Source organism: Piliocolobus tephrosceles, chromosome 10 (assembly GCF_002776525.5).
Source record: "Piliocolobus tephrosceles isolate RC106 chromosome 10, ASM277652v3, whole genome shotgun sequence".
In the NCBI taxonomy this organism is placed as follows: Eukaryota; Metazoa; Chordata; class Mammalia; order Primates; family Cercopithecidae; genus Piliocolobus; species Piliocolobus tephrosceles.
Window position 1 is genome coordinate 98682050 of NC_045443.1, and position 25879 is coordinate 98707928.

A 25879-nucleotide genomic window follows, 5' to 3' on the forward strand; every position below is an offset into this window, starting at 1 on the left:
TGTGTGTGTGTGTGTGTGTGTGTGTGTGTGTGTGTGTGTGTGTGTGTTCGGCAAGAGATTGGGATAGTCTTGATGATTAAGGGTGCTTAACCTGTTTGATGTAATGAGAGAAGCTGTGGGGACCCCAGAGGAAGGAAGAATGGTGCCCAAAGGGGCTAGAGAGGGTCTTGCAGGCTGCATAAAGGTTTTGCTTTTATCCTAGAATAACAGGAAACCAATAAACAATTTTAAACCAAAAAGTGACATGATAGGATTTCCATATGAATATTTGTCCATCTGCTCAGTGTATATTCTGCATTAAAAAGTGTTACCCCATAGCTTACATAGATTCTCAACTTTCAAGCAATGCAGTTATTTTATTTTAATAAGAAAGAAAATAGAAAAAGACAAGAGAAAGTATTAACCACAATGAAAAGTGTACATTTGGTTGTGGTCTCTTGAGCAGTACTGCCATGGCGTTACTTCCTTTTCCTATCAGAGGATGTTCCAAGAATGTGAATCCTCTTCCTGTAACATTCCACCAAGGGGTTCACTGGGTGTCTTGTCTTCCTGCCAGATCTGCGTGGTGATTGCTGCCGTGTTCGGGATCGTCATTTACCGGGTGGTGACTGTCAGCACTTTCGCTGCCTTTAAGTGGGCGTTAATCAGGAATAACTCTCAGGTTGCAACCACAGGGACTGCTGTGTGCATCAACTTTTGTATCATTATGTTGCTGAACGTGGTAAGTGAGCTGCAGTGGCTAACCAAATGGATCAAAATGTATGGGCTGCAAGTGGTAGTTTTCTTCTGTTGCTAAAGAGGATCTGGCCTCAGAGAGGTGGGCCATTCACATAGCACTGATGTCCTGGCAGCAAAGTGCCTGGCATGAAGATGCACTTGGGTCTGGGTACTTATTCAAATCTAGACAACAGGATTTTCTGCAGTATAAGATTGGGCAAAGCACATAACCTCTCTGAACATTAGTTCCCTTATTTATCCAATAAGATAATATTGTATACTCCTTAAGTAAATTTACAGAAAGAATTTAGAACACTCAGAACCTGTGACACAGCTTTGCAATGTTGGTTCCCATTTCTTTTTGATTATCAGTGATAGGAAGATACACAGTATCCAAAGCATTCCTGGCTAGGTACAGGGGCTCATGCATATAATACCAGCATTTTGGGAGGCTGAGGTCACAGGATTGTTTGAGCCCAGGAGTTCAAGACCAGCCTGGGTAGAGACCTTGTCTCTACCAAAAAAAAAAAAAAAAAAACTTAATTAGCTGGTCATGGTGGTGCGCTCCTGTAGTCCCAGCTGCTTTGTGGGACTGAGGTGGGAAGATCACTTGGTTCAGGAAAGTGAAGGCTTCAGTGAGCAGTGACAAGACCACTGCACTCAGCCTGGGTGACAGAGGGAGACCCTGTCTCCAAAAAAACACAAAAACAAACAAAAACCAAAGCATTCCTTGATATAACCCTGCAAGGAAACCCTCAAGCTGGTACATATTGCTTTTGTTGATTTCCAGGCTTTTCCAGATAGCATATTTCAGCCCAGATTTCTTTCCTGAATCTCCAAACTCACATGTTAAACTGCCTACTTGAACATCTCGACTTAACACTTTCAAACCCAACTCCCCATCTTCCCTCCAGAATCAGCTCCTCCCACAGCCTTCCTAATTGTACTTGCTCAGACTAAAAGTCTTGGCATTCTCCCAGACTCCTCTATTTCTCTGGCTGTCCAAATGTATCCAGAATTTGATCACTTTCTGCACATCCCAAAGTCCCACCCTGGTCCAAGTCTGCAGTGTCTCTTACCGAGATTATTGCAGCAGATTCCTAACTGGTCTCCCAGCTTCCACATTGCTCCCTTCAATCTAAGCTCAACATGGAAGCCAGAGAGAGCTTCTTACATGTAAGTCAGTTCACATGGCTCCTGTGTTCACAAGGTGTAGTGGCTTTCCTCTCTCTCACAGTAAAAGCCTGCGAAGCCACATCTACACAGTGGCCTCACAGGCTTTCGCTCATCTGGCCTGTGTAACATCTCTGACCTCATCTTTTCCCTTACTCACCCTGATTCACCTGCTCTAACTGCACTTGTTCTTTTGATGCTGTCACCCCAGGACTTTTTTATTTGCTGTTCTCTCTGCCTGGAGCCTTTTCCTCCCACAGGGTCTGCATCGCTTAGTCCCTCACCTCCTTCCAGTCTTTGTTCAAATGTCACTTCTCTAGTAAACGCTTCCCTGGTCACTCTGTTTTAAATTGCAGCCCACTCCTGCTATCTGACAATTTCCCATCTGCTTGTCTGCGTTTTCTCTATAGTGTTTATCACCATCTAATATGCTATGTATTTTACCTATTTATTTTGTTTATTATCTGCCATTTCTTTTGGAATGTAGGCCCATAAGGGCAGAACCTTTTAATTTTTTGTTTGTTTGTTTGTTTGTTTTTCACTGTTGTTATTCCCTAGTGTCTGGAACAGGGCCTGGCACATAGTAGATGCTCTGTAAATTGTTGTTGCTTTTTTTTTGTAGAACAAAAGTAGTGTCTGACATGGTCAGCCGCTGAGGTCAACCTATACATAAAAATATGGTCAGGCACTGTGGCTCATGCCTGTAATCCCAGCACCACATCTCTACCAAAAAGTTTTTTTTTTTTTTAATTAGCCAGGTGGCACACCTGTAGTCTCAGCTACTTGGGAGGCTGAGATGGGAGGATCACTTGAGCCTAGGAGTTCACAACTGCAGTGAGTCATGATTGCACCACTGAACCCTAGCCTGGGTAACAGAGCAAGGACCTGTGAAAAATAAAAAAAAATTTTAAAAGCTGACCTTAAAGGTTTGCAGTGTAAATAAGTCAAACATTGTACATAGAGTGCCAAGGACAGTTGTTAGGCACGGAGTAGATGTTCAATTAATTATAGTTCCCCTGTCCTTATTTATACTGCATCTTAAATCTGGGCCATAAAGCTGAAGTGCTTACATCATTGGAAAAAGATTTTCCAAAGGCCAACTAATTTAATACTGTTATCCATACAGGTTTATCTATTTAGCTTGTCATTTCTAGTTCTTTAAACAGTCCTGAGTTCCATAACCAATTAAACTTGAGTGATTCCTAAGAGAATTCAACCTACCCAATAACAAAGAATTAAATTTATGATTCCTTGGTTAACTAGTAATCAATGAGCTAATTAAATGCAGGTAGCTCATTATTAGTATTAAAATACATAAAACATCTTTATTGACCGGGCGCAGTGGCTCACGCCTATAATCCCAGCACTTTGGGAGGCCGAGGCAGGTGGATCACGAGGTCAGGAGATCAAGACTATCCTGGCTAACACCGTGAAACCCCGTCTCTACTAAAAATACAAAAAAATTAGCGGGTGTGATGGCAGGCACCTGTAATCCCAGCACTTCGGGAGGCTGAGGCAGGAGAATGGCGTGAACCCGGGAGGCGGAGCTTGCAGTGAACGGAGATCACGCCACTGCACTCCAGCCTGGGTGACAGAGTGACTCCGTCTCAAAAATATATATACATATATATATACACATACACACACACGTGTATATATATATATGTGTGTGTGTGTATATATATATATATATATGAAATAAATCTTTATTATTTTAGGAAAAAGTTTCAAGACTCAGAAGTAATAAAAAAAAGGGCAATTACTGGTCATTTTGACATGATGTTTGTGTGACAGCTTAGCAAGTGGAGATTGAAAGTATATGGTTAGCACTCCCTGTACCTCTCCCTTTTGACCCCCCACCAGGACTTGGTCTTAGTATTAATTGTGGAATACATATTGTAGGTGGAGAAGGATTCCCAGTGAAATTAAGCAAACAGCCATAGGTGAGATGTTCGGCATCCGGTTAGGATGCAGTGAATTAATGCCTACTGTATTCTTATCATCTCTTTCCTCCAATGTCTTAAAATTTAATTTATACATCATTTTAAGAAATAAATGCCTATGTAGCCGGGCGCGGTGGCTCAAGCCTGTAATCCCAGCACTTTGGGAGGCCGAGACGGGCGGATCACAAAGTCAGGAGATCGAGACCATCCTGGCTAACACGGTGAAACCCCGTCTCTACTAAAAAATACAAAAAACTAGCCGGGCGAGGTGGCGGGCGCCTGTAGTCCCAGCTACCCGGGAGGCTGAGGCAGGAGAATGGCGTAAACCCGGGAGGCGGAGCTTGCAGTGAACTGAGATCGGCCACTGCGCTCCAGCCTGGGCGACAGAGCGAGACTCCGTCTCAAAAAAATAAAAAATAAATAAATAAATAAAAATAAATGCCTATGTACAGGAAGTGAATCTGTAAATATACACTTGCCCATATGTTTCGAGCAGGTGCCAGTGTTGTCAGAGTAAAACACTTCATTTAACTAGAAATCATTGATCCAGCAATCTCTACTTCAAGACACAGCCAAGATAAGAGGAAGTAAACAAATTCAAAATGAAGACGGGAACACAGGGAGTGGCCAAATTACGTAGTTACTGGTGTTACAAAGCACCCGCTATATGCTGGGAGCTAGGCTGCGAGGCATTTTACATCTTTTCTCTCCCAGAGTGTTGCAGACTAGCCAACATGGATGAGGTAGAGTTCACACTCTAAAGCTAACACGTATTATTCTTGGGGACCCTTGCGGTTTTTCATTTATTTTAGATACAACATGAACATCTTTGGTACTCTGATTTTCAGCCAACATCAAACTAGAATAACATAAAGTTGCTAACACAAGAATACTGATGAGAACAGGGAATGACAAGCCATAGCAAAGAGAAGGAAAGAAAAGAAAAAGTGTACATAAGAACTCTTAAAGCCGCATCAGCCAGGACCTCTCTGTGCAGGGGCCAGTTACCTTTCCCTCCTCAGCTAGCTCTGATGACATCTCATCCCCGCACACACATTTACCCTCCTGGCCTATGCCCTGAAGTTTCGCGGGTTCCATTATGAGGGCAACCAAATGTGTAATATAGTTTGAATGATTTCATCAGAATATCTTAAAAAAAAATTTAAGTCCTTTCTATCAGCATAACGGATGACAGACTAATGGTTGTAATGTATCTCTGACCAGTTCAGAAGTAAACTCTCCAGTGGCTTCTGAAATTACTCAATGTGAGATATTATCGTGATCCAATATAGACTTTTTACAGCTGTCTATTGTTTTCAGCTACTTAAAATATTGACCATACTTTTCTTCCAAAGATAATCGTTATTTAGACATTAATTATTAATACTTTTTATTAACTAAATATAAAATCCTTGAGAGCTAGATTAAAGACTCTGATTTGTAAATAATATAATTATTATAAATCACATATCCCATTTCTGACTTTTTGCCAGATTCATCCAGCGCTAACTAAAAAAACAGATCTTTATCAGATGCGAAGTTTCTAATGGATTTGATGATATGTGTTTACTTTTATACAGTATGTACTTTAAAAATAAAATTTGTATTATTTTACAAAAGTCATCTAAGTCCTAATGAAATATTATGCCTCTTAATGGCTGGTTAAGGGGCACTTAGTAGTTTACATTTTATTCCATGTCTTGAAAAATAAATATTTCAAAGATAGAGTGAATATTAGACGGTTGAGAGATAAACCACGGGAAGTTTGTTCTGCTAAGAGCAGCAGAAAATCTAAGTTTCCAAACTAGATGCTGCAAATTCTGATTGTGAATATCTGTAACCAGCAGAAAGCTTTCTGATCTTACAGATATGTCCAAAAGGAAGCTATGTGTACTTCTACTTTTATCTTATCAGTCTGGTCAATATATGTGGACTTGCTCTGATGTAAGCTATATTTTCTGGTTTACGTTTTTTTGGAAGATTAGGTGTGTTTTTCACTGTTTACAGTATAATTAAATATCTGATTCATATTGGCATGGCTGGATAAAAAGGATGATAATAACTTTTTAGTCTATTCCTGGGATATAGCCTTTGTTAGCCTATGTGGCTTGCAACCACCATATTGGGATGTTTTTTGGTCATGAGTGAAGCAGAGCAGAATTGAGGTAATATGATCAAAACAAGAAATTCCATCCTATTCAGATGCCATGGATCCCTACTGTGTCCCCATATGCTTTACCTTATTTTTCACAAGGTTAATATTACTCATATGTTGACTCTTATGTTGTTCTTTTTTTTAAAATTCCAGTGTTTTCAGTGTTCACACCCATGTAACAAAGGCATAATCTCAGCTCTGAGGGCCTTTTAGACAAGTGTGCAAAGTGAGGTACTGTGACAAATAGACATCATTGTGAAAGATATAAAAGATAAACCAGTTAGGCCGGGCGCGGTGGCTCAAGCCTGTAATCCCAGCGCTTTGGGAGGCCGAGACGGGCGGATCACGAGGTCAGGAGATCGAGACCATCCTGGCTAACACGGTGAAACCCCGTCTCTACTAAAAAATACAAAAACTAGCCGGGCGAGGTGGCGGGCGCCTGTAGTCCCAGCTACTCCGGAGGCTGAGGCAGGAGAATGGCGTAAACCCGGGAGGCAGAGCTTGCAGTGAGCTGAGATCTGGCCACTGCACTCCAGTCCGGGCGACAGAGCAAGACTCCGCCTCAAAAAAAAAAAAAAAGATAAACCAGTTAATCAAGAATTGTTTTTTTGAGAAAGGTTGTGTCATCAGTCAAATTAACTTTCCCTGATAATTACATAATTAAATAATTGGAATGTTACAGTGCCTTTGTAATACATTGTAATATTAAAATATATTTGATTAGAACATCTGTTCTTATCTGTTGTTTATGAGGATATTATTTTTATGATTAAATGGGTGTGACTACCTATGCCACAAGGTTTCTTACGGAAAATGACACCAATCTCCATTACTATTGGACTCCAAGACTCTGAGATTTCTAGACACAAGATTTGGTCCTATGGCCATCTTAATATATCCTAATATAGCAAACCATAGTTGTTGCTGACAGTTTGGAGGCATACATACAGATTATGTTGTTTATTTCTGTAATTAGCAGAAATCTCAGATAAGAGAATTCAAAAATTAAGCAGGACAGGAAGGTCAGTGAGTTCAGTACCCTTCCTGCCCACATATAAAGAAAAGGATGGTCTGAAGAAGAGATAAGGAACTTGCCCAAGTCCTGTAGCTTGCTGGATGGTCAAGCTGTAATTCCAGCCTGGGCAATTTTAACCAGTGTGTTTGCACTACTTTAAATGTGTTCTTAATCTTCATATCATTCCAGTCTATTAAACTACTTTTCCTTTTCATTTTCACTTATTGTCTTTTGTTTTAGAAACAGCACTTGATCTTTCAATTATACCCACTCTGGGGAATCTCCTAGAGCTGGATTTACCCTTGACTATACTCTCTGCTCCTCAGTGCACACACGCACACACAAACACACATACACACATGCATACACATACCCCACCCTCAGAACCATCTATTGACCAGATGGCTGGGTGAGTTAAGGATGCGTGAGTTAAGGAGGCGTCTGGTCCACCAATGGAAAAGTGGAGTACCATAAGCTCTGGGAATTTCCAGTAATGTTTAATCACTTCAGTGTTTTTGAATGCTGTAATCTAGAGTTTACAGCAGTCCATGAAGAATAGGGTTGCACCGTCAGAAGCGGGCTTAGAGATTTTACATTCAAGTTGCAGAGGCTCAGCAATATTATGACTGCCTAGCATTGCCTAGAAAGCTGGTAATGAATAGCAGCTAGCCTTGTTGCCATAAAATTATTTGCCCCAAAATAAGAAGTGAGATTTTATAAATAGTTAGATAGGACCTTGTACATTTCTTTCTAACCCTGAAAATGACACCAATCTCCATTACCAGTGGACTCCAAGAGTCCGAGATTTCTAGACACAATGTTTTCATTGGTTGAGCAATGGATGCTTAATGAAATTATTTTGACTTGTGATTTGATTACCTATTTCCTTTGTGGTTATAGATTTTATAACAAGTGCAGTTCATTTATTAAATGCATGAAATTTATTTTACAGCTCTATGAAAAAGTTGCCCTGCTTCTGACGAATTTAGGTGAGTGGAATCCTTTTTATTTCACAGTACTGTACTGTGGTCTGGAAAGTATGTTTCAAAGATTCCTTTCTCTAATACTGCTGGAAAGAAATATTCCCTTTATTTTCAAATTCATACAACATTTTTTTTGTTTGCCTTCAACAGAATAATTTAACTATATCTAGTAATTTTTCTATATAAAGCTTTAAAATCTGTCACGAACATTATCTGTCTTGAGCTCATGTATTTGAAGGTAGATTTTCTCTTTGTGCACAAAAAATAACATTACAAAAGTACACTTGTATAAAGTATCCAATATAATTTAGGAAAGTGTTCATTTGCTATTGCCTATATTTTGTGTTTAATTAAAAATGTATCAAGTTTTTATGGTATATAAACTCACAGCAAAGTTAGTTTCTTTGAAGACTGGAAGGCCAGGCATGATGGCTCACATCTGTAATCCCAGCACTTTGGGAAGCCTTGGCAGGAGGATTCCTTGAGTCCAGGAGTTTGAGACCAGCCTAGATAAAATAACAAGACCCGTCTCTACAAAAAAAATTTAGGTGCCACGTACCTGTAGTCACAGCTACTCCTGAGACTGAGGCAGAAGGATTGCCTGAGCCCAGGAGGTCAAGGCTGCAGTGAGTCATGATCATGCCACTGCACTCCAGAACAATCTGGTAGCCAGTTATAACTTGTACATTTATCGCATCTTCAAAATAAAGAAATTGTCCCAATTTTATTAACAAGGTATTGGTCATTGTGCTCTATGCAGTTTGAGAAAATGACATGCTCCCATCCATAACTTGCTTTAATGCATTCCATAAGAAGCTTGTCCAGAGGAGAAAAAACTCACAAAAGTGTTCCTATTTTTAATCATCATTATGATAATAGATAGCATTTATTGAAACTTTCTATGTGCTGGATACAGAGCTAAGCACTTTACCTTATCTCTTTTAATGTCATTGAAATCTTCCATCACCACCAGTTCTTGCCCAAAAAGATAGAAAGAGGTTTATGTCCATGGAAGAGATAACTGCCCATTGGTAGACAATGTACACTATGGTAGCTTGATCCAGGCTAGCAAAAATGCCAGTGGAGTTGCAGTCCTGGTCCATCCATGGTGGGGACACCTGGGAACCTAGCCAGCGACCAGGAGACCTTTCCATGTAACCAGGAGTTCAGTAGCAGAAGTGAAACCCTTTAAGAAAACCCTTTAAGAATCCTGTGTCTTTGTGGGTCTCAGCAACAGTATCAGTATGGCCTTTCCTGAAACTGACATTTTAAACCATTTTAAATCAGATTCTCTTTCATTCTCCCTTCCCTTCTCAGATATGCTCCCAGAAAGCATTTTGAGTTCTAATTTATGGAAAATGAATTGATGGAGTGAAGTATTAAATGAGAAATTAGAAGCTCAGGGAATGTGGAAGCAGACAAAATGCTATTGTATTAAATATCTTTTCTTAGACATTGCTTACTCCTAGAATGTAGCTCCTATGAAAGGATAAGTGCGTTTGACATGAGATTTCTAGCTGGAGGTTTGGTCTTAAGGGCAAATGGATCCATGTTTTGGTTCACACCATTATGTCCAGAGAGCATTTGCTTTATGGATGTTAAAATATGTGGAGATGAGAATTGGCCCCTGACTGAGGTCAGGAAATTATAAGACACAGATGGTGATATGCAGTAAAAGCTCTAAAGATGATGCCACCTCCTTGATATTTGTCCATGAGAATGGAAAATGGGGGATAAGGGTAAAGGCAAAGGAGTCAAATGCTCTTAGCATTCTATGATATGGATTTGACTCCCTCTTAAGCGGTAGGTTGGTATAATATGAGAACTAGAAGTTGAGACCAAGGAACTCCTTGGAGCTAGGAGGAACTAAGCCTGCATAGACTAACAGGAAAAGAAAACGCTACTGCAGAGAGCCAGGACTGGGAATGAGGCCTCGACAGCCTGGCTGTCTCTGCTGCTGGCTCTCCGGGTATCCTGTAAGAGTGGAACAGTCTAGGTATTCAGTCCTCTCAGATTCTTCCATAGCCACTTCCCATGAGACCCTTGTTGGGTCTGGTCTGTGAGCTTGAGGATCCTATGGGTGGTCTGTTCCATCACATGCCGTCTATGGGTAAACGAGTCTCCTGCAGCCTCCTCAGGACTCCTGTGTCCCCACCCTGTGTGTGTGGGGAGGGGAAGAGAGGGAGTTGAGAGGGGATGCGATTCAGCCTTTCAAACTCTGCTCACCTTTTGTCCACAGAACAGCCTCGCACAGAGTCTGAGTGGGAGAACAGCTTCACCCTGAAAATGTTTCTTTTTCAGTTCGTCAATCTGAACAGCTCCACATTTTACATCGCATTCTTCCTCGGAAGGTAAGAACCTGACCCCTGCACACCTCCCCAGGCTGAGGACAGAACACTTAGAGGTCACTGACCCGTGGGTACAAAAAGCCCTCCCTTAGGGTGATTTATACAAAGTGTCAAAAGGGAAGAGCATCCTCCTCCCTTCCCTTCCCAAATCTCAAAACCACCTGGCATCCCAGGGAAATCATCTCCACTCAAAACTGCCTGTGCACATTTTGTTGCTAAGATAAGCAGAGGAAAATAGTTTGAGCATGTGAATGATGCATTGAAAACTTCTGGCCTCTGTCTGCACCCGAATCAGGGCCCTGGCTTTCACACTTATGACAGCAGGTGGCAAAACGGGGAGGGGGCTGCAGCATGTCCTGGACTCCTGACTTCCCTGAAGAGAGAAGGACATCCTGACAGGAAAGGGGGCAGAAACGGGATGCCAGGGTAACTTTTAAATCCAGCAGTTATGAGGATCTGGGAAAGATTCCCTGTGTAGTGGTAATGTCACGTGAATTTCCTGACTTCTGGAGGCGTTTCAGAGGAGACAGGAACCCAGGAAGGGCCAGGTATAGGGTTTTGGTGAGATCAACACAGCAGTCTCTCCTTCATTTCTAGCTATTCTAGCAGCACAAAACTCTAGGAAAATAGTTCAATAATTTTTTTAACAGCATGACTATTACTCAGAAAGATCAAATGTGTTTAAATCCAGGAGTTAAACTTCTGCTTACACAGGCCAGAGCAATTGATATGCAGCAGAAAATGTTAAAAGTCCACAGCAAGCAGCAAGAACTGGCTTCTGCATTAGGTAGCCTGACAGAAAGGCCAGAAGAGAAATGTCCCCTGGAGAATTCCAGAAGCTCTGGTTGTGACAGATCTGGAGGGTTTCCTAATTCCCCCAGACCTACTACTTATTGTAGCAGTCACTCACATTGGAGAATGTGCTAAACTAAATGTAATATTCACTGAAAGCTTGGACCTAGAGCACTAATGGCTTGTTTTTCTTTGTGTGTTGAAGATTTACAGGACACCCAGGTGCCTACTTGAGGCTGATAAACAGGTGGAGACTAGAAGAGGTCTGTATTCTCCCATCATTCCTTGTTTCCAACAGACTTGCATTAAACAGCCTTAGGGCAACTTTGTGTAGATTAGAAACCAGACACCCTTTCTTCCTCTCCATTGATTCTGGAATTTCTGTGTTTGCTTATCTTGCAGTGCCACCCTAGTGGATGCCTTATTGATCTGTGTATGCAAATGGGTATTATAATGGTGCTAAAGCAGACCTGGAATAATTTCATGGAACTTGGCTACCCGTAAGTACCTTAGTATCAATAATTGAGAGGCAGCATTGCTCATTATTGGCTTTTCTAGGTGTGGCAAGTAAGATAAGCAATGCAGACTCAGCAATCAAGCCAGTGCGTGCACCTGGAACTAAGTGCTCACATTTAGACATCCAAAGGCAGCCATGAAAATCATAAACATTGGCTCTTCTGGGAGATTTAGCACAATTCATATGAACAAATGTGAATATTCTTTCAGGAGCCTCTGTAGGCCCCTAAATATTGGATACTTGCTTGTGAGCCACTTTAAATGATACCTCTGACCTTTTGGGCTCCAGCATTGCAAGTCCTCAGCTATGTATGACACATTAACTACATCTCCACTCTCCCATCCCCATGGTTAACCTGGTGATAACATGTTGACAACAATGAGCAAAAACTTGCGTCAACTTGGTAAGGATAACCTTGAATTCTGCTGTGTTTGCTCAGTTCTGGTCAGTTAAGTTTTAATAGGGACATAAATCAACAATGCTTCTATTTCTGCTTTAATTCCACACCTATTGGTTTCCATGTCAGCTCAATGTCTCCGTAGAGACAAAGAAAACTCAAGGTTTCAGGGAGGACCACTCAGCCAGAACAATTAGCGGGAACTTGGTTCATTTCAGAAAGTCTTTTCTTAGCTCTCTGTCAGAACCAAAGCCAGTAATTTTCTGTTCTTAGATTTATTTTTAGAAATCTTATTCCAGGCCAGGCACGGTGGCTCACGCCTGTAATTTCAGCACTTTGGGAGGCCAAGGTGGGCAGATCACGAGGTCAGGAGATCAAGACCATCATGACTAACACAGTGAAACCCCACCTGTACTGAAAATACAAAAAATTAGCCGGGCGTGGTGGCGGGTGCCTGCAGTCCCAGCTACTCGGGAGGCTGAGGCAGGAGAATGGTGTGAAACCAGGAGGTGGAGCTTGCAGTGAACTGAGATCGGGCCACTGCACTCCAGCCTGGGGAACAGGGCGAGACTCTGTCTCAAAAATAAAAAGAAAGAAAGAAAAAGAAATCTTGTTCCAAGTATTTGATGTTTTCTATAAAAACTTTTTAAAAATAAAACATAAAACAAAAATTATCAGCATTATGTTCTACATTAAGACATAAACCACAATTAAAATGTCATAGACATCAAGAGAATTATATTTTATCTTCTAGTAATAAGGACATAGAGCAAAACTGTAAAGTAGGCAGTTTGTCTTTGATATTCATCCCTTTATTTGCTTCATTTCCCATGTGTTTCGTTTTTTGGCACTTCTACTCCTGGATATCCTTCAACTTTTTCCTTGTACTGCACAGAACACAGACCTGCCTCCACCCTCTCGTTTCCTCAATGCTTTCTCATATTACAAAATGCACTCCTGAACACTGCTAAGGGTTCCTGTGCTAGCCTTACCAATGCCAGATGCAAGTTACTGGGAGTCAGAGCCCCTGTGGAGAGCTCAAGCCAAAAGCAAGCAAGTCCAGCTGCAGAACTGCAGGTGTCTGTGCACCAAGAGAGGAAGCATTTTGTGGGTCTGCAGATCTTTAGGCCCCTGATGTCAGAGCATGCAGCTCAGCACCCATGTGGCAAGACTGCTCAAGGGTCCTAAATTAAGCCACTTAAGCCAGATACTCCTCAAGATGTCTTGGTATTGCCTTTGTACTGGGATATCCATTTATAGATATTCTCAGTCCTCTATTCAACCCTCATAGGCAATGCCCAATATGAGACAGTTTCATGAATGATTAAAATAAGTTCATCAGTCATTCTGTTTACTTGCTAATAGAAATACTTGAAGTATAGACTCCATTGTTATTTTCTTACCAACCTGAGGCTTTATTTCTTTGATAGCCTGTCCTGAATATTTTCAAACTATGTTTCTATATTCAAACTCTCCTCTTTCTCATTACCTAAGTCATATGATCAGTTACATTTTTGTAAGAATTTGATCTTTTTGCCCAGGTTAATTCAGAATTGGTGGACTAGAAGAAAAGTACGACAAGAACATGGACCTGAAAGGAAAATAAGTTTCCCACAATGGGAAAAGGACTATAACCTTCAGCCGATGAATGCCTACGGACTCTTCGATGAATACTTAGAAATGAGTATGGAAATATTCTACTTTATTTTATTAATTATAAATTTTAGATCTCCAGATATATTCAACTAAACATATACTCATTATCATCAAGGTCCTCAGTGTGTAGGAATTCCTAAGCCAAACAGAGAGGAAGGCATGTCCTGCTTAAACTATGCTACACTTACATTTACAGAATCAGATTTCTCTAGAATCAAAGCAAAGCAATTTCTCTTAGCATGTATCTAAGACCGTGGGCTTTGGAAGTAAATTATCTGGGTTCAAATCCTAGCCCTATCATTTATTAACTGTGAAACCTTGGGCAATTACTTAATCTCTCTTTATCTCAGTTTCCTCATCTTTAAAGTGGGAATAATAATAAGAGGAACCATTTCATAGAGTCTTTGTGTGGATTAAATGAGTTTTAATGCATGAACATGACTTAGAGCAATGCCTACCTCATTGTATACATAGTACATGTTACTTATATCACTATTATTCTCTTATTCTTTCTGTCTTCTAGAGGGAAAGACAAATAAAATATCTTAGATAAATTAAGTATATATATTTTCTTTCATTATTAAATTGAATATGTATATATTTCTTTTCATTTTAAGCTCTAACATAGGAGCGGAAATGAGGGAAGGGCTGGGCAAGATCCATTTCTTCTAAAGGAAGCAGTTTTTTCTGGGCAAATTTGAAATTTAAAGTATTAGTAGAATTGATACTTCATGTTTCTTAAATTGCGTATGTTCTAAGTATCTACTTATGTCTTTAGAGTTTCAATTATAGAATGGCAGAATGATATAACCTGGGGAAGAAATCAATTTGGACATTAAAAATAAAACTTAATAAAGATAATTCATTAAGAGAACTAACCATTTTGAGATCCCTTAATGGATTCTTCTCCCATAAAGAAGACAATGAACAATAATGTTGGTATATTGAGTGCTTAAAAACAACGTTTTATGTGGCTAGAATTTGGTAGTGCTCCAAATACTGAAATATCTTTGCAGCACAGAACAAATCTCAGAATTATCACAAGAGACTGATGAGTTCTAACTGCTCAAGTCTGTTCTTTTGTTTTTGCTATTTCCTTAATGACTTCCCCACTTTGTTATATACTTTAAAATGTATTCACTGAAGTATAATAGTGAAAAGGTGTACATAAGTGTAGAGATCAATTAATTTTTGCAAATTTTCACACAAATGTAACCAAATCTATGTAGCTGAGAGGTTGGCAAACTATTGCCTGCAGGTCAGATTCAGTCCACCGCCTGTTTTTGTAAATAAAGTTTTATTGGAACACAGCAACTCCCATTTATTTACATATTATTTGTGGCTGCTTTGGCACTGTAATAGTAGAGTTGGGTAGCTGTGTCAGAAAGTGTCTGGTCTGCAAAGCCTGAAATATTTACCTTCTGGTTCTTTATTTCTGGGAAATGTTGCTATCCAGTGAGCTAGATCAAGAAATAGATTATCAGTGAGCTAGATCAAGAAATAGATTATCAATATCAAAGAAGACTTCTTTGTCCCCTCTTCCGTATATAAAACCCTCTCTAACCACTTTCCTGACTTCTAATACCATACATTAATTTACCTTTGTTATTCTCCATTTAAATGGAATTGTAGAGTACATACTCTTTTGTAGTTGGCTTGTTTCATTCAATATTATCTTTCTAACATTCTCCCATGTTGCTACAGGTAGTAGAACTTCATTTTATTGCTGCATAGTATTCCTAGAATGTAGACCAGGAGCCAAATTATGAAACAGGCAGTTTGTCTTTGACACCCACCCTATCTTTCCTTAGTAATGTGCGGTTTTTTATTTGTTTGTTTTGTTTTGTTTTGTTGTTTTGCATTTCCACTCCCAGATGAGCCCCAACTTTGTCCCGTGCTGCTCTGACACAGCACACAGACCCCCATACCACCATCAATCCCTCAATCCTCCACATATCATGAAATGTACTCTTGAGCACTCTAAAAAATAATGTGCTAGGTAACTGCATTTTGACAAAAGCAAAGCCTCTGCCAAGCTTGAGTCAGGAAAAGACAAAGGCAAATTTACTTGTAGAAGTGAAGACATCAGTGTGCCAATAGATGAGCTATTTTGTGAGTTTGCAGATCTTCTAGGCTCCTGAATAATAATATACTATTATTGGCCGGGTGTGGTGGCTCACCCCTGTAATCCTAACACTTTGGGAGGTCAAGGCAGGTGGATCACCTGAGGTCACAAGTTCAAGATCAGCCTGGCCAATGTGGCGAAACCCCGTTGGTAGTGAAAAATACAAAAATTAGCTGGGTGCGGTGGCAGGTGTATGTAATCCCAGCTACTTGGGAGGCTGAGGCAGGAGAAATGCCTGAACCTGGGAGGCAGAGGTTGCAGTGAGCCAAGATTACACCATTGTACTCCAGCCTGGGAAACAGAGCAAAACTCCATCTCAAAAAAACAAACAAAAAAAAAAGTACTATTATTTATCCATCCATTCTACTGCTGATAGACACTTGTGTTGTTTCCAAATTTAAGCTCTTATAAATAATACCTTTATGAACATTTTTGTACATGTGTTTTGATTAACATGCGTAGATGTTTTTATTAAGAATTTACATAAGAGTGGAGTTAGGAGGCCATAGATATGCATTTGTTTGTCTTTAATAAACACTTGAAAACAGTCCTCAAAACTGGGTTGGGCCAGTTTATACTCTGGCTAACAGTAGAACAGCTCCAGTTATTCCATAAACTTACTAAAACTTGTGTTCGTATTTTAGCCATTTGGGTTGGTATGCAGCAGTATCTCATCATGATTTTAACTTGAAATTTTATAACTAATAATGCTGAGCAGCTTTTCATATGCTTATAGTCATTTGGATAAACTCTTGTGAATTTATATTCAAGCCCATGTTTTTCTTTGTGGGTATCTATGTCTTTTCCTTAGTGATTTGTTATTTATATATTCTGGATATCAATCATTTGTCAGATATATATGTTGCAAGTTAAATATCATTTCTCAGTTATTGGCTTGACTTCTCATTTTCTTATTGGTGTCTTTAAATGAAAAGAAATTTCAGTTTTGTTCTTCTTCAGAATTGTTGCCGTATAAGTTTTAGAATCAGATTTCTAATTTCTATAAAAATCTTACTGAAATATTAGTTGGGATTAAATTGAATTCCTACATCAATTTGAAGATATTTGATGTTTTCTCAATCCATGAAAATGGTATATCTTTGCATTTATTTATGTCTTTTTACGTTTTTATCAGCAATACTTTTTGTAGATTTTAGTATATAGGTTTTGTAAAACTTAGATTAATTTCTAGGCACCTTAGGAATCTTTGCAACTGCAAATGATGTTTTTATTGTTTTATTTTCTAATGTTTTGTTATTAATATTAAATATATAGAAATATTGTTGTTTTGTATGTTTGCTTATGCAAACTTGCTAGCATCTAGTATCAATTATAGTTGCTTATATATTTTTTGAGATTTTCTACCTGTATATACATAATTGTATCATCCACATATAATGATAACTTTACATTTTCCTTTTTAGTCATTATGTATTTTTTTTTGTTCTTGCCTAAATGCACTAAGACCTTTTATATAATGCTGGATAAAACTGGTAATACTGGACATCATTGTTTCCGACCTGAGGGTGAAAATGTTCAGTATGTTACCGTTAAGTGTGGTGCTAGCTGTATTGTTTTGTACATACTTTTTATTGTTTCCTTAAAGAAGCTGAGAGTTATTATCATGATTAGTATTATATTATATCATGTCATTTTTCTGAATCTATTGAAATGATTATGTGATTTTTTAAAAAATGTTACTAATATAGTGGATTTCATTGATTATTTTTTGTTGTTAAAAAGTTGTTAAAGTAACCTAGCAAACTTGGAAAAAAATCTCCACTTGGGTCATGATGCATTTTTTTAATTACCAAGTTCAATTTGCTGATATTTTGCTTCTGATATTTATACACAAATTCATGGAAGATGTTATAGTGTAGTTTTTCTTTCTTGTAATGTTTCATTCAGATTTGGGTATCATTTTTATGATAGTCCTTTAAAATGATTGGGTAATTTTTTTCTCTTAAACAGTTTACATAAGATTACTATTATTTCTTTCTTACATACTTGGAATAATTTACAATGAAGCAGCAGGACCTGAAATTTTCTTCATGGGAAGAACTTTAATTATAGATTTATTTTACTTAATAGATATAGGACTATTTCAGTTTTTATTTCTTCTAGCGTCTGTTTTCATAAGTTGTGTATTAGTTGTGTGTTTTTTCAAGAAATTTGTTCATTTCATCTAAGTTTTCAAACTTAGTAGCATAAAATTGTTTATATATCTCCTTATTAACTTTTTATATATCTAGGGTATATAGTGATGCCCTTTCTTTTACTTATAACTTCATGGTTTGTGCTTTTCTCCCTTTTTTAAAACAGTACCTTAGAGGTTTATTAATCTTTTCAAAAGAAAAACTAACTTTGGGCTTTGTTGATTTTTCTTTACTACACCTTTGCCTTCTGGTTCATTCATTTCTGCTCTTATCTTCATTTCCTTCCTTTACTTCCTTAGGGTTTAGTTTCACTTTTTTTCTCAGCATCTCAAGATGCTGATTTTCAGATTTTCCTTTTTTCTAATATAGGGATTCAGTGCTATAATGTTCTCTGTAAATACTGCTTTGGCTGTATCCCACAAGTTTTCATATGTTGTATTTTATTAGCAAAACATTTTCCATTTCCCTTGTAATTTATTTTTGACTATGCATTTTGAAGGAATGCATTAGTATCAAAACATCTAAAGAGTTTTGATATATTGCTCTGTCATTGATTCTAATTTAATTACACTGTTATCAGAGGATATTCTCTATGTTATTTCAGTCTTTTGATATTGTGTGTATATATATAAAGATTATATATATATATATATATAAAGATTTACCTTATGCTCCTTTATTCTATCTGTGTTGATATATGTTTCAAGTATGTTCTGCAGTTGGTTGTTTGGTATAATGCTCTATATTTTTATGTCAATTCGGCAAGATTGATTAATTGTGTTTTTCAGATCTTCTAAGTCCTTGTTAAATATTGTGCCTCTTATCTACTAGTTACATACTTGAAATCCACAAGTATGATTGTGGATTTATCTTACTCTATTTTTAGTTCTGTCAACTTTTGCTTTATGTATTTTGAAACTGGGTTATTTTGTACATACAAGTTGGATTATTCTGACTTACTGTGGAATTGATGTTTTTATCATTATGTAAAGTAATTATTTAATAATACAACACTTTGAGGATGTGATGGGCAAGAGGCTGAAGAGCTAACTTTAAAACCTTTCAAAGGGCAGGACTGAGCCTCTTACTGCCTCTCAGAGCTAAGGAGATAGGGACCCACCAGGTTCTCAATCACAGCAAAGGAACAAGAACAAATCAAAGGTGGACTAAGCTTTACAAAAACTCTATGCCAGCACTAGCCCAGCTTAATCTGTGACCAGCTTTAAGTGATTTCTCTTATCTGCCTAACATCACCAGGAGGACTTCTTTATGGTAGAAAAGAACATCACTAAGAGCAGAGTATCACAAATTTATTCTTAAAGAGCTAGATAGTAAATAATTTTGGCTTTTTGAACCAATGGCACAATCAAGGCTATTATGTAGACACTTTTACAGCAATTTAAAATACAGCCTTTTAAAATATAAAAACTCTTCTTAGCTCACAGGCAGTTAAAAAAGAAAATCAGATGATTGGTCAAATTTGGCCACAGGCCATAGTTTGCTAACCCTTGATCTAGAGCCTCTACATGTGTGGCATACAATAAAAAGATTACTAGGTATGCAAAAAGGCAAGAAAATGTGACTAATAAGAGGGAAAAGGAGACCCAAAGATGATTCAGAAATTGGGTTTAGCGCAGAGACTTTCAAATAGCTATGATTTATATATAAAAATAGAAGAAAATTTTGACAAAAATGGTTGAAAACTTGAGACTTTTAAAAGAGAATTAAAATCTATAAAAATAATTCTAGAATTGCAAAATATAAATCTGGAATTAAGAACTCATTTGATATGTTTAATAGCAGATTGAGGCTGGGTACGGTGGCCCACGCCTGTAATCCCAGCACTTTGGGAGGCCAAAGTTGTTGGATCATCTGAGGTCAGGAGTTCGAGACCAGCCTGACCAACATGGCGAAATCGTGTCTCTACTACAAACACAAAAATTAGTGTGGTGGTGTGCGCCTGTAATCCCAGCTGCTCTGGAGGCTGAGGCAGGGGAATCACTTGAACAGAGGAGGCAGAGGTTGCAGTGAGCTGAGATCATGCTATTGTACTCTAGCCTAGGCGACAAGAGCAAAACTCTGCCTCAAAAAAAAAAGAAAAAAAAAAAAATAGGAGATTGACTCAACATAAGACAGTAAATTAGTGAACTTGAAGACAAGTCAATAAAAAGAAAATCCAAACAAGCCCAGAGAAAAGAACAGAAAAACAGAGCAGAAAACATAAGAAACATGCAAAACAGCCAAAAAGGCTGAAATATTTGTAATAGAAGTCCCAGAAAGGAATAAAGAAAGAGGAAAAGTGATATTTGAAGAGGTAATGTCCGAGAAGGGGTAAATTAAAAGGCAGTAAACTTATATATTAGAATATAAAACAGTTAAAAGTTTAACTAGATCTATATAGATCAAGATAATATCTCAAAATTATCATGTGATATGAACAGGGCAAAAAAATTGTAAATAATGATATCATTATGTAAAGTTTAGGCACAAAAATTATTTACATGATATATGCACTATGTATAATTTGTTGCTATATGGGCATTTATGTGTGTGTGTGTGTGTGTATATATATATATAAATGAACTGGAAGGATGCATGCAAAACTCATGTCAGCAATTGTCTCTGTGAAGGGAGAGGAAACCACTCAAGAGCAAAAATAGAGGAGAATTCAGTTTTATCCATATAGTATTTATTTTATTTATAAAAAGATATTAAGCAGGTATGATAAAATGTTACCCATGGAAATGTTAGTATAACATTTCCATGGGTATATGGAAGTTTGTTATATCATTCTTTATGCTTTCCAATATTTAAAAGTTTTTTGCCAAAGAATTTTTTAAAATTAATCTACCTCTATTGTACAAGTCTCTTCCCTTGACAAAAAAAAAAAAGCAGCAGCTAATGGGCATTACACAGTTAATCACTTCAAGACCAATATCATGTGAGTCACCTTTGTGCTATGTAAAAATGATTAGTTGGATTGATTTTAGGCCATAATATTTAACTAGATAATGAAACTCATTAGGTGTCAGATAAACAAAAACTACCAATGAACTAAACACATTTTCCTTTTAAACTTGCAGTTATTTTCAATATAAATACAACCTGAAAGAACTAAACTCTAGTTGCATTTTTCTGTCCATAACATCCAGTACTGTTAGTGATTGTAAGAATTATCTCTGTCAGTTTTATATCTACCTGATAGGTTTTCATTGTGTTCTGGCTTTTCTTTGCTGTAATTACATGTCAGTCATTGAACCAGCATTATTTGATACCTGACAAGTCCTTCCCATACACAAAACCCCTGTAGTGAGTATGTAGGAAAAAGAAACATAAAGAAGTTGCTGTTTCTACTTTCATGAAGCTCACTGCAAAAGGGGGAAAAGGCAAAACACCGTAAAATCAAGATAAAGTAAGTTTTATGGTGGTGAGCAGAGTTGTGGCAGCTACAGAGGAGGTAGTAGTTAATTACAATTACGGAAGACTCAAGAGGGTGCATTTGAGTGTACTCTTGAAGGAAGAATGACTACTTTATCAAAGTAGTCATAGAAACACTAAGTGCGTATATGATGTATCCCCATAAAATCAGAATCGGCTACTGGTATAGCCAGAGTAGAGGATTGTTTGGGAAGCCTGTTTTCTTTGTGGGGTGTATTTGGACATGAGGCTTGGAAGTTTGCTTGGAGTCAATTTACTGAGATCCTTGAATGGCATGGTGAAAAGTTTGGGATTTATTCTGCAGCCAGTGAGAACCTACTGAAATATTCTGTGTAGGGAGATGAGTGATGGGGTTGAACCAACATTTTAGACACACTGACAGCAGAATGATAGGGCAGGGAGCTGAAAGTTTGGAGGCAAAAAAAGCCAGTTAGAAAATCAGAGTCTGAACTCAAGTGGGGACAGGGCAGAAGAGGGAGAAATGAGAGACATTTTTGAAGAGTAATTGTCAGGACTAGGAGGCTAATGGTTCTGAAGGCTAAGCTAGCCGAAACCTGGTTTTTATGCAAGTTGATTCTGAAGGGAGGAAAGGAGGAGGGACATAAAAGGATAAATACTTTCAAGGATGAGGTTCAGAGATTGGTTTGGGGAGTGCTGTTTCTGTAGCATAACAGACAACTGGAAATTCCCTGAAAAGAGTCAGGGTTAGAGATAGAGAATTGAGAACCCTTATCAGAGAGATAATAATGAAGTCATGGGAGTAGATGGACTTACCAAAGAAAGAGAGAAGGCAAGAGAAAAATAAAACCAAGGTCGAAAGAGAAGGGAATACCCACATCTATTGGTGCGTAAAGAGCCATCTAGCACAAACACCAAGTGTGAATGTGACCAAAGACAAGGGACACCTGGAGGTGGCAAAATAACCAAGATGAGGTAGATGGATTCTGCAGAACTCTGGAGCTACACCACTGAGATTAGAGTCCCTTCTTAGTTACTTGTTTTGGGCAAGTTACCTGACCTCTTTGTGCCTCAGTTTCCTTACCTGTAAAATGAGGATAATAGTACCCACCATATAAGGTTGTCATGAAAATTAAATGAGTTAGTGTATATGAAGTAATTAGAACAATGCCTGTTTTTACATAGAAAATGCTATATATGCGTAATCCTTGTTTTGTTATTGTTACTTTCTAAAATAAAATTTGTAAATATATTTTTACTATTTTTACAGTCATATATGTATATATACATAGTCATTCAAACAGCCAAATACTTTTCATCCATGATGCCCAGTAAATTTTATTTTTTTATTTTCCATTATGATGACTGGTTGTTTTGCATCAGAAACCACCCCCTTTTAAAACAAATTTTATTTTGAAAGTTGCAAAAAGAGTAGTTTCTATACTTTACCTTACTTTTGCTAATGTTAATATCTTATGTATTTATTAAAACTAGAAAAGTTAAGAATACAATGCTATTATCTAATCTACAGAACTTATTTGAATTTTGCATTTTCCCAGTAATAACTTTTTTCTTATTCACAATACTTCCAAGATCCAACATTACATTTAGATGTGTTGTCTCCTTAGTTCCTTTTGATCGATGACAATTCCTCAGTCTTTGTTTTTCATGATCTTGACATATTTGCAGAGTATTTGTCAGTAGTTTTGGAGAAGCTCCTTCAATTCAGGTTTGTCTCGTGTGTTTGCATAATTGGGTTGGAGTTATTCATTTTTGGCAAGAATACCACAGAAATGATGTTATACCCTCCTAAGTGCATCATATCAGGGTGTATAACATCATTATGTCGTATTACTGGTGATATTAACTTTGATCACTTGGTTAAAATGATGTTTTTGGCTGGGCACGGTGACTCACACTTATAATCCCAGCACTTTGGGAGGCCGAGGCTGGCAGATCACAAGGTCAGGAGTTTGAGATCAGCCTGGCCAACACAGGGAAACTCTGTATCTACTAAAAATACAAAAATTAGCTGGTCGTGGTGGTGGGTACCTGTAATCTCAGCTACTCAGGAGGCTGAGGCAGGAGAATCACTTGAACCCAGGAGGTGGAGGTTGCAGTGAGCCGAGATCGCACCACTACACTCTAGCCTGGGTGACAGAGCTCGACTCCATCTCAAAAAACAAAAAGATGTTTTCCAGGTTCCTCTGCTAAAAAGTTACTGTTTTTCCCTTTGTAATTAGTAAAAATTATGTGAGGAGATACTTTGAGAATCTGCAACTATCCTAGTTTCTTCAGTATACTTTCCTTTACTAATTTTAGCATGCTTTGATATTTCTTGCCTACAAAAATTATTACTGTGATGTTTGACTAATGGTGATTTTTTTAATTTTCATCATTCCTCCTATATTGATTAATTAGAATTCTACCATAAGGAAGAGCCACTCCTTATCTCCCATTTATTTATTTAATCACTTATTTATGTAAGTATATATTTGCATCAGTCTGGACTTAGATACTTAGTCTTTGGGCTATAATCCCATGCTTTCATTATTAATATTGTTTCATACAAATTGTTCCAGATTTGGCTATTAGGGGTGCCTTCAAGTTTGTTCTGTGTCCTCTTGGCATGTCCCCATCATTTTTTGAGCATTTCCTTCCTTTCTGGCATCACAAGATGTCCCAGGCTTCTCTTGTATTGTCCCTACCATCATAGCTCTGGAATCAAACCTTCCTCCAAGGAACACTGATTCCTTTGGATAGAGAATGATATTTAGGATACAAGATCTGGATCCTAGGTCCAGATCTCATAGCTCCCAGGATTCCATTGCTTCCAGGCCCAGGAAGTGCCTCTTTTTCCAGTCTCCTGGTCATCTTTCTGGAAGAGATGTCCCCTGTGCATCTGTATTAGGAAAAATGGGACTTAAGACAATAACGTATCCAGATTCTGATCCCTTTGAAAATAGTAGTGGAAAACCAATACTCTCTGTTATTTTTCCTTTTTTCTTTTCTAGTTCTTCAGTTTGGATTCACAACTATCTTTGTGGCAGCTTTTCCCCTAGCACCACTTCTGGCCTTACTGAATAACATAATTGAAATTCGACTTGATGCTTACAAATTTGTCACACAGTGGAGGAGACCTTTAGCTTCAAGGGCCAAAGACATAGGTAAGTTGGATTTGCATATGTTTTTAAAATAAATATTAAACATCTGGCAGGTAAAATTTTAAAATATTTTAATTATGGTTTCCATGTAGGATAATTCCTCTAATTTTGCAAAGAATAATTGTATTAGTTTTAAATAATATTAGGCAAGAAGTAAAGCTGCTATTTGGAAGTTTGTAATTTCCAGTGCTAGAGAATTTGTGCTTAAATAGTTTCTCAATTTGATTATTTCTATCTTAAGTTTCTTGAATCTAAAATTTAGATTTGTTATCACTTACATTCTTTTTGAAACAGATCTTCCCTTTGTTTAACTTTGATTTATTCTTTCCTAAATGTTTGCCTGATTTACGTGAAGTCTAATCCAGTGTTTCTAATGGCAGAGGTGAACTTTGGTATTTGACTAGAGATGCTGAGTTCAATCAGATGCAGCCCCAATGAGAGTTACCTGAGATCAAAGACTGTCTTTTATTCATCTCTGCATCCAGTGCTTAGCACAGAGCAGGCAGTCACCCAGCCAATATGTGTGGAAGAGAGTTGCATGTGGATGTTATTGCTAATGATGTCTTTTAACCTCCATGTGAAACAGACACATATTCTGTGAGCACCTACCCTGGGTCAGTGTGTCATGGGCAAGGCCCACAAAGATGAACAGAAGGGATGCTATCCATACCCTTAAGGAGCTCCCAGTCTGGTGGGGCTTGACATTATGTGTGCTGATCCTATCAGATGGTATTTTGGTGCCTTATCATTGACCAGAATTCTCTGCCTCATGTCTGATCCTGACTATTAAGTCATGAGCATATAGACACTCCCTAGAAACTTCCTCAATGCCACGTTGTTTGCACAAATCCTCCTGGTTGCAACTGTCAGTATTTGGAAAGGTGAAGAACAGACCCATGAAAAGGACTTTTAAAAATGAATTACCATTTTTTTCATAATTATTACCTCTGCTTTGTGTATGGAACTAACACAACACTTCTATTTGAATAGGAATTTGGTATGGAATTCTTGAAGGCATTGGAATTCTCTCTGTTATTACAAATGCATTTGTCATAGCGATAACATCTGACTTTATCCCTCGCTTGGTGTATGCTTATAAGTATGGACCTTGTGCAGGCCAAGGAGAAGCTGGGCAAAAGTAAGTTTGCTATAAAACCATTATACAATTTCTATTTCCTAGCCATTTTTTTGAGGTTGGACACTCAGACAGAAGACTTTGCACTGGAGAATATGGAATACATACCCAGTGGGAGAGACCTGTGATAGGGAAGGTGGAATTATGATTTATTATAAATAATAATAATAACACTGTCAGCCAAAGAAAACATGTCCTCATCTACCA

The 25879-nt window shown here is 38.0% G+C and overlaps 1 protein-coding gene across 3 annotated transcripts in view; it reads left to right on the forward strand.

Annotated features, from left to right (window-relative positions):
* Window positions 1-25879, forward strand: part of ANO4 (anoctamin 4) — a 325972-nt gene that overhangs the window by 282820 nt on the left and 17273 nt on the right. For all 3 annotated transcript variants that reach the window (XM_023185625.2, XM_023185703.2, XM_023185780.1), the window contains 8 exons: window positions 557-721; window positions 7956-7992; window positions 10226-10337; window positions 11332-11389; window positions 11529-11626; window positions 13582-13724; window positions 24388-24540; window positions 25528-25675. In XM_023185625.2, coding sequence (XP_023041393.1) covers window positions 557-721; window positions 7956-7992; window positions 10226-10337; window positions 11332-11389; window positions 11529-11626; window positions 13582-13724; window positions 24388-24540; window positions 25528-25675 — 914 coding nt within the window. The remainder of the gene's footprint in view (window positions 1-556; window positions 722-7955; window positions 7993-10225; window positions 10338-11331; window positions 11390-11528; window positions 11627-13581; window positions 13725-24387; window positions 24541-25527; window positions 25676-25879) is intronic.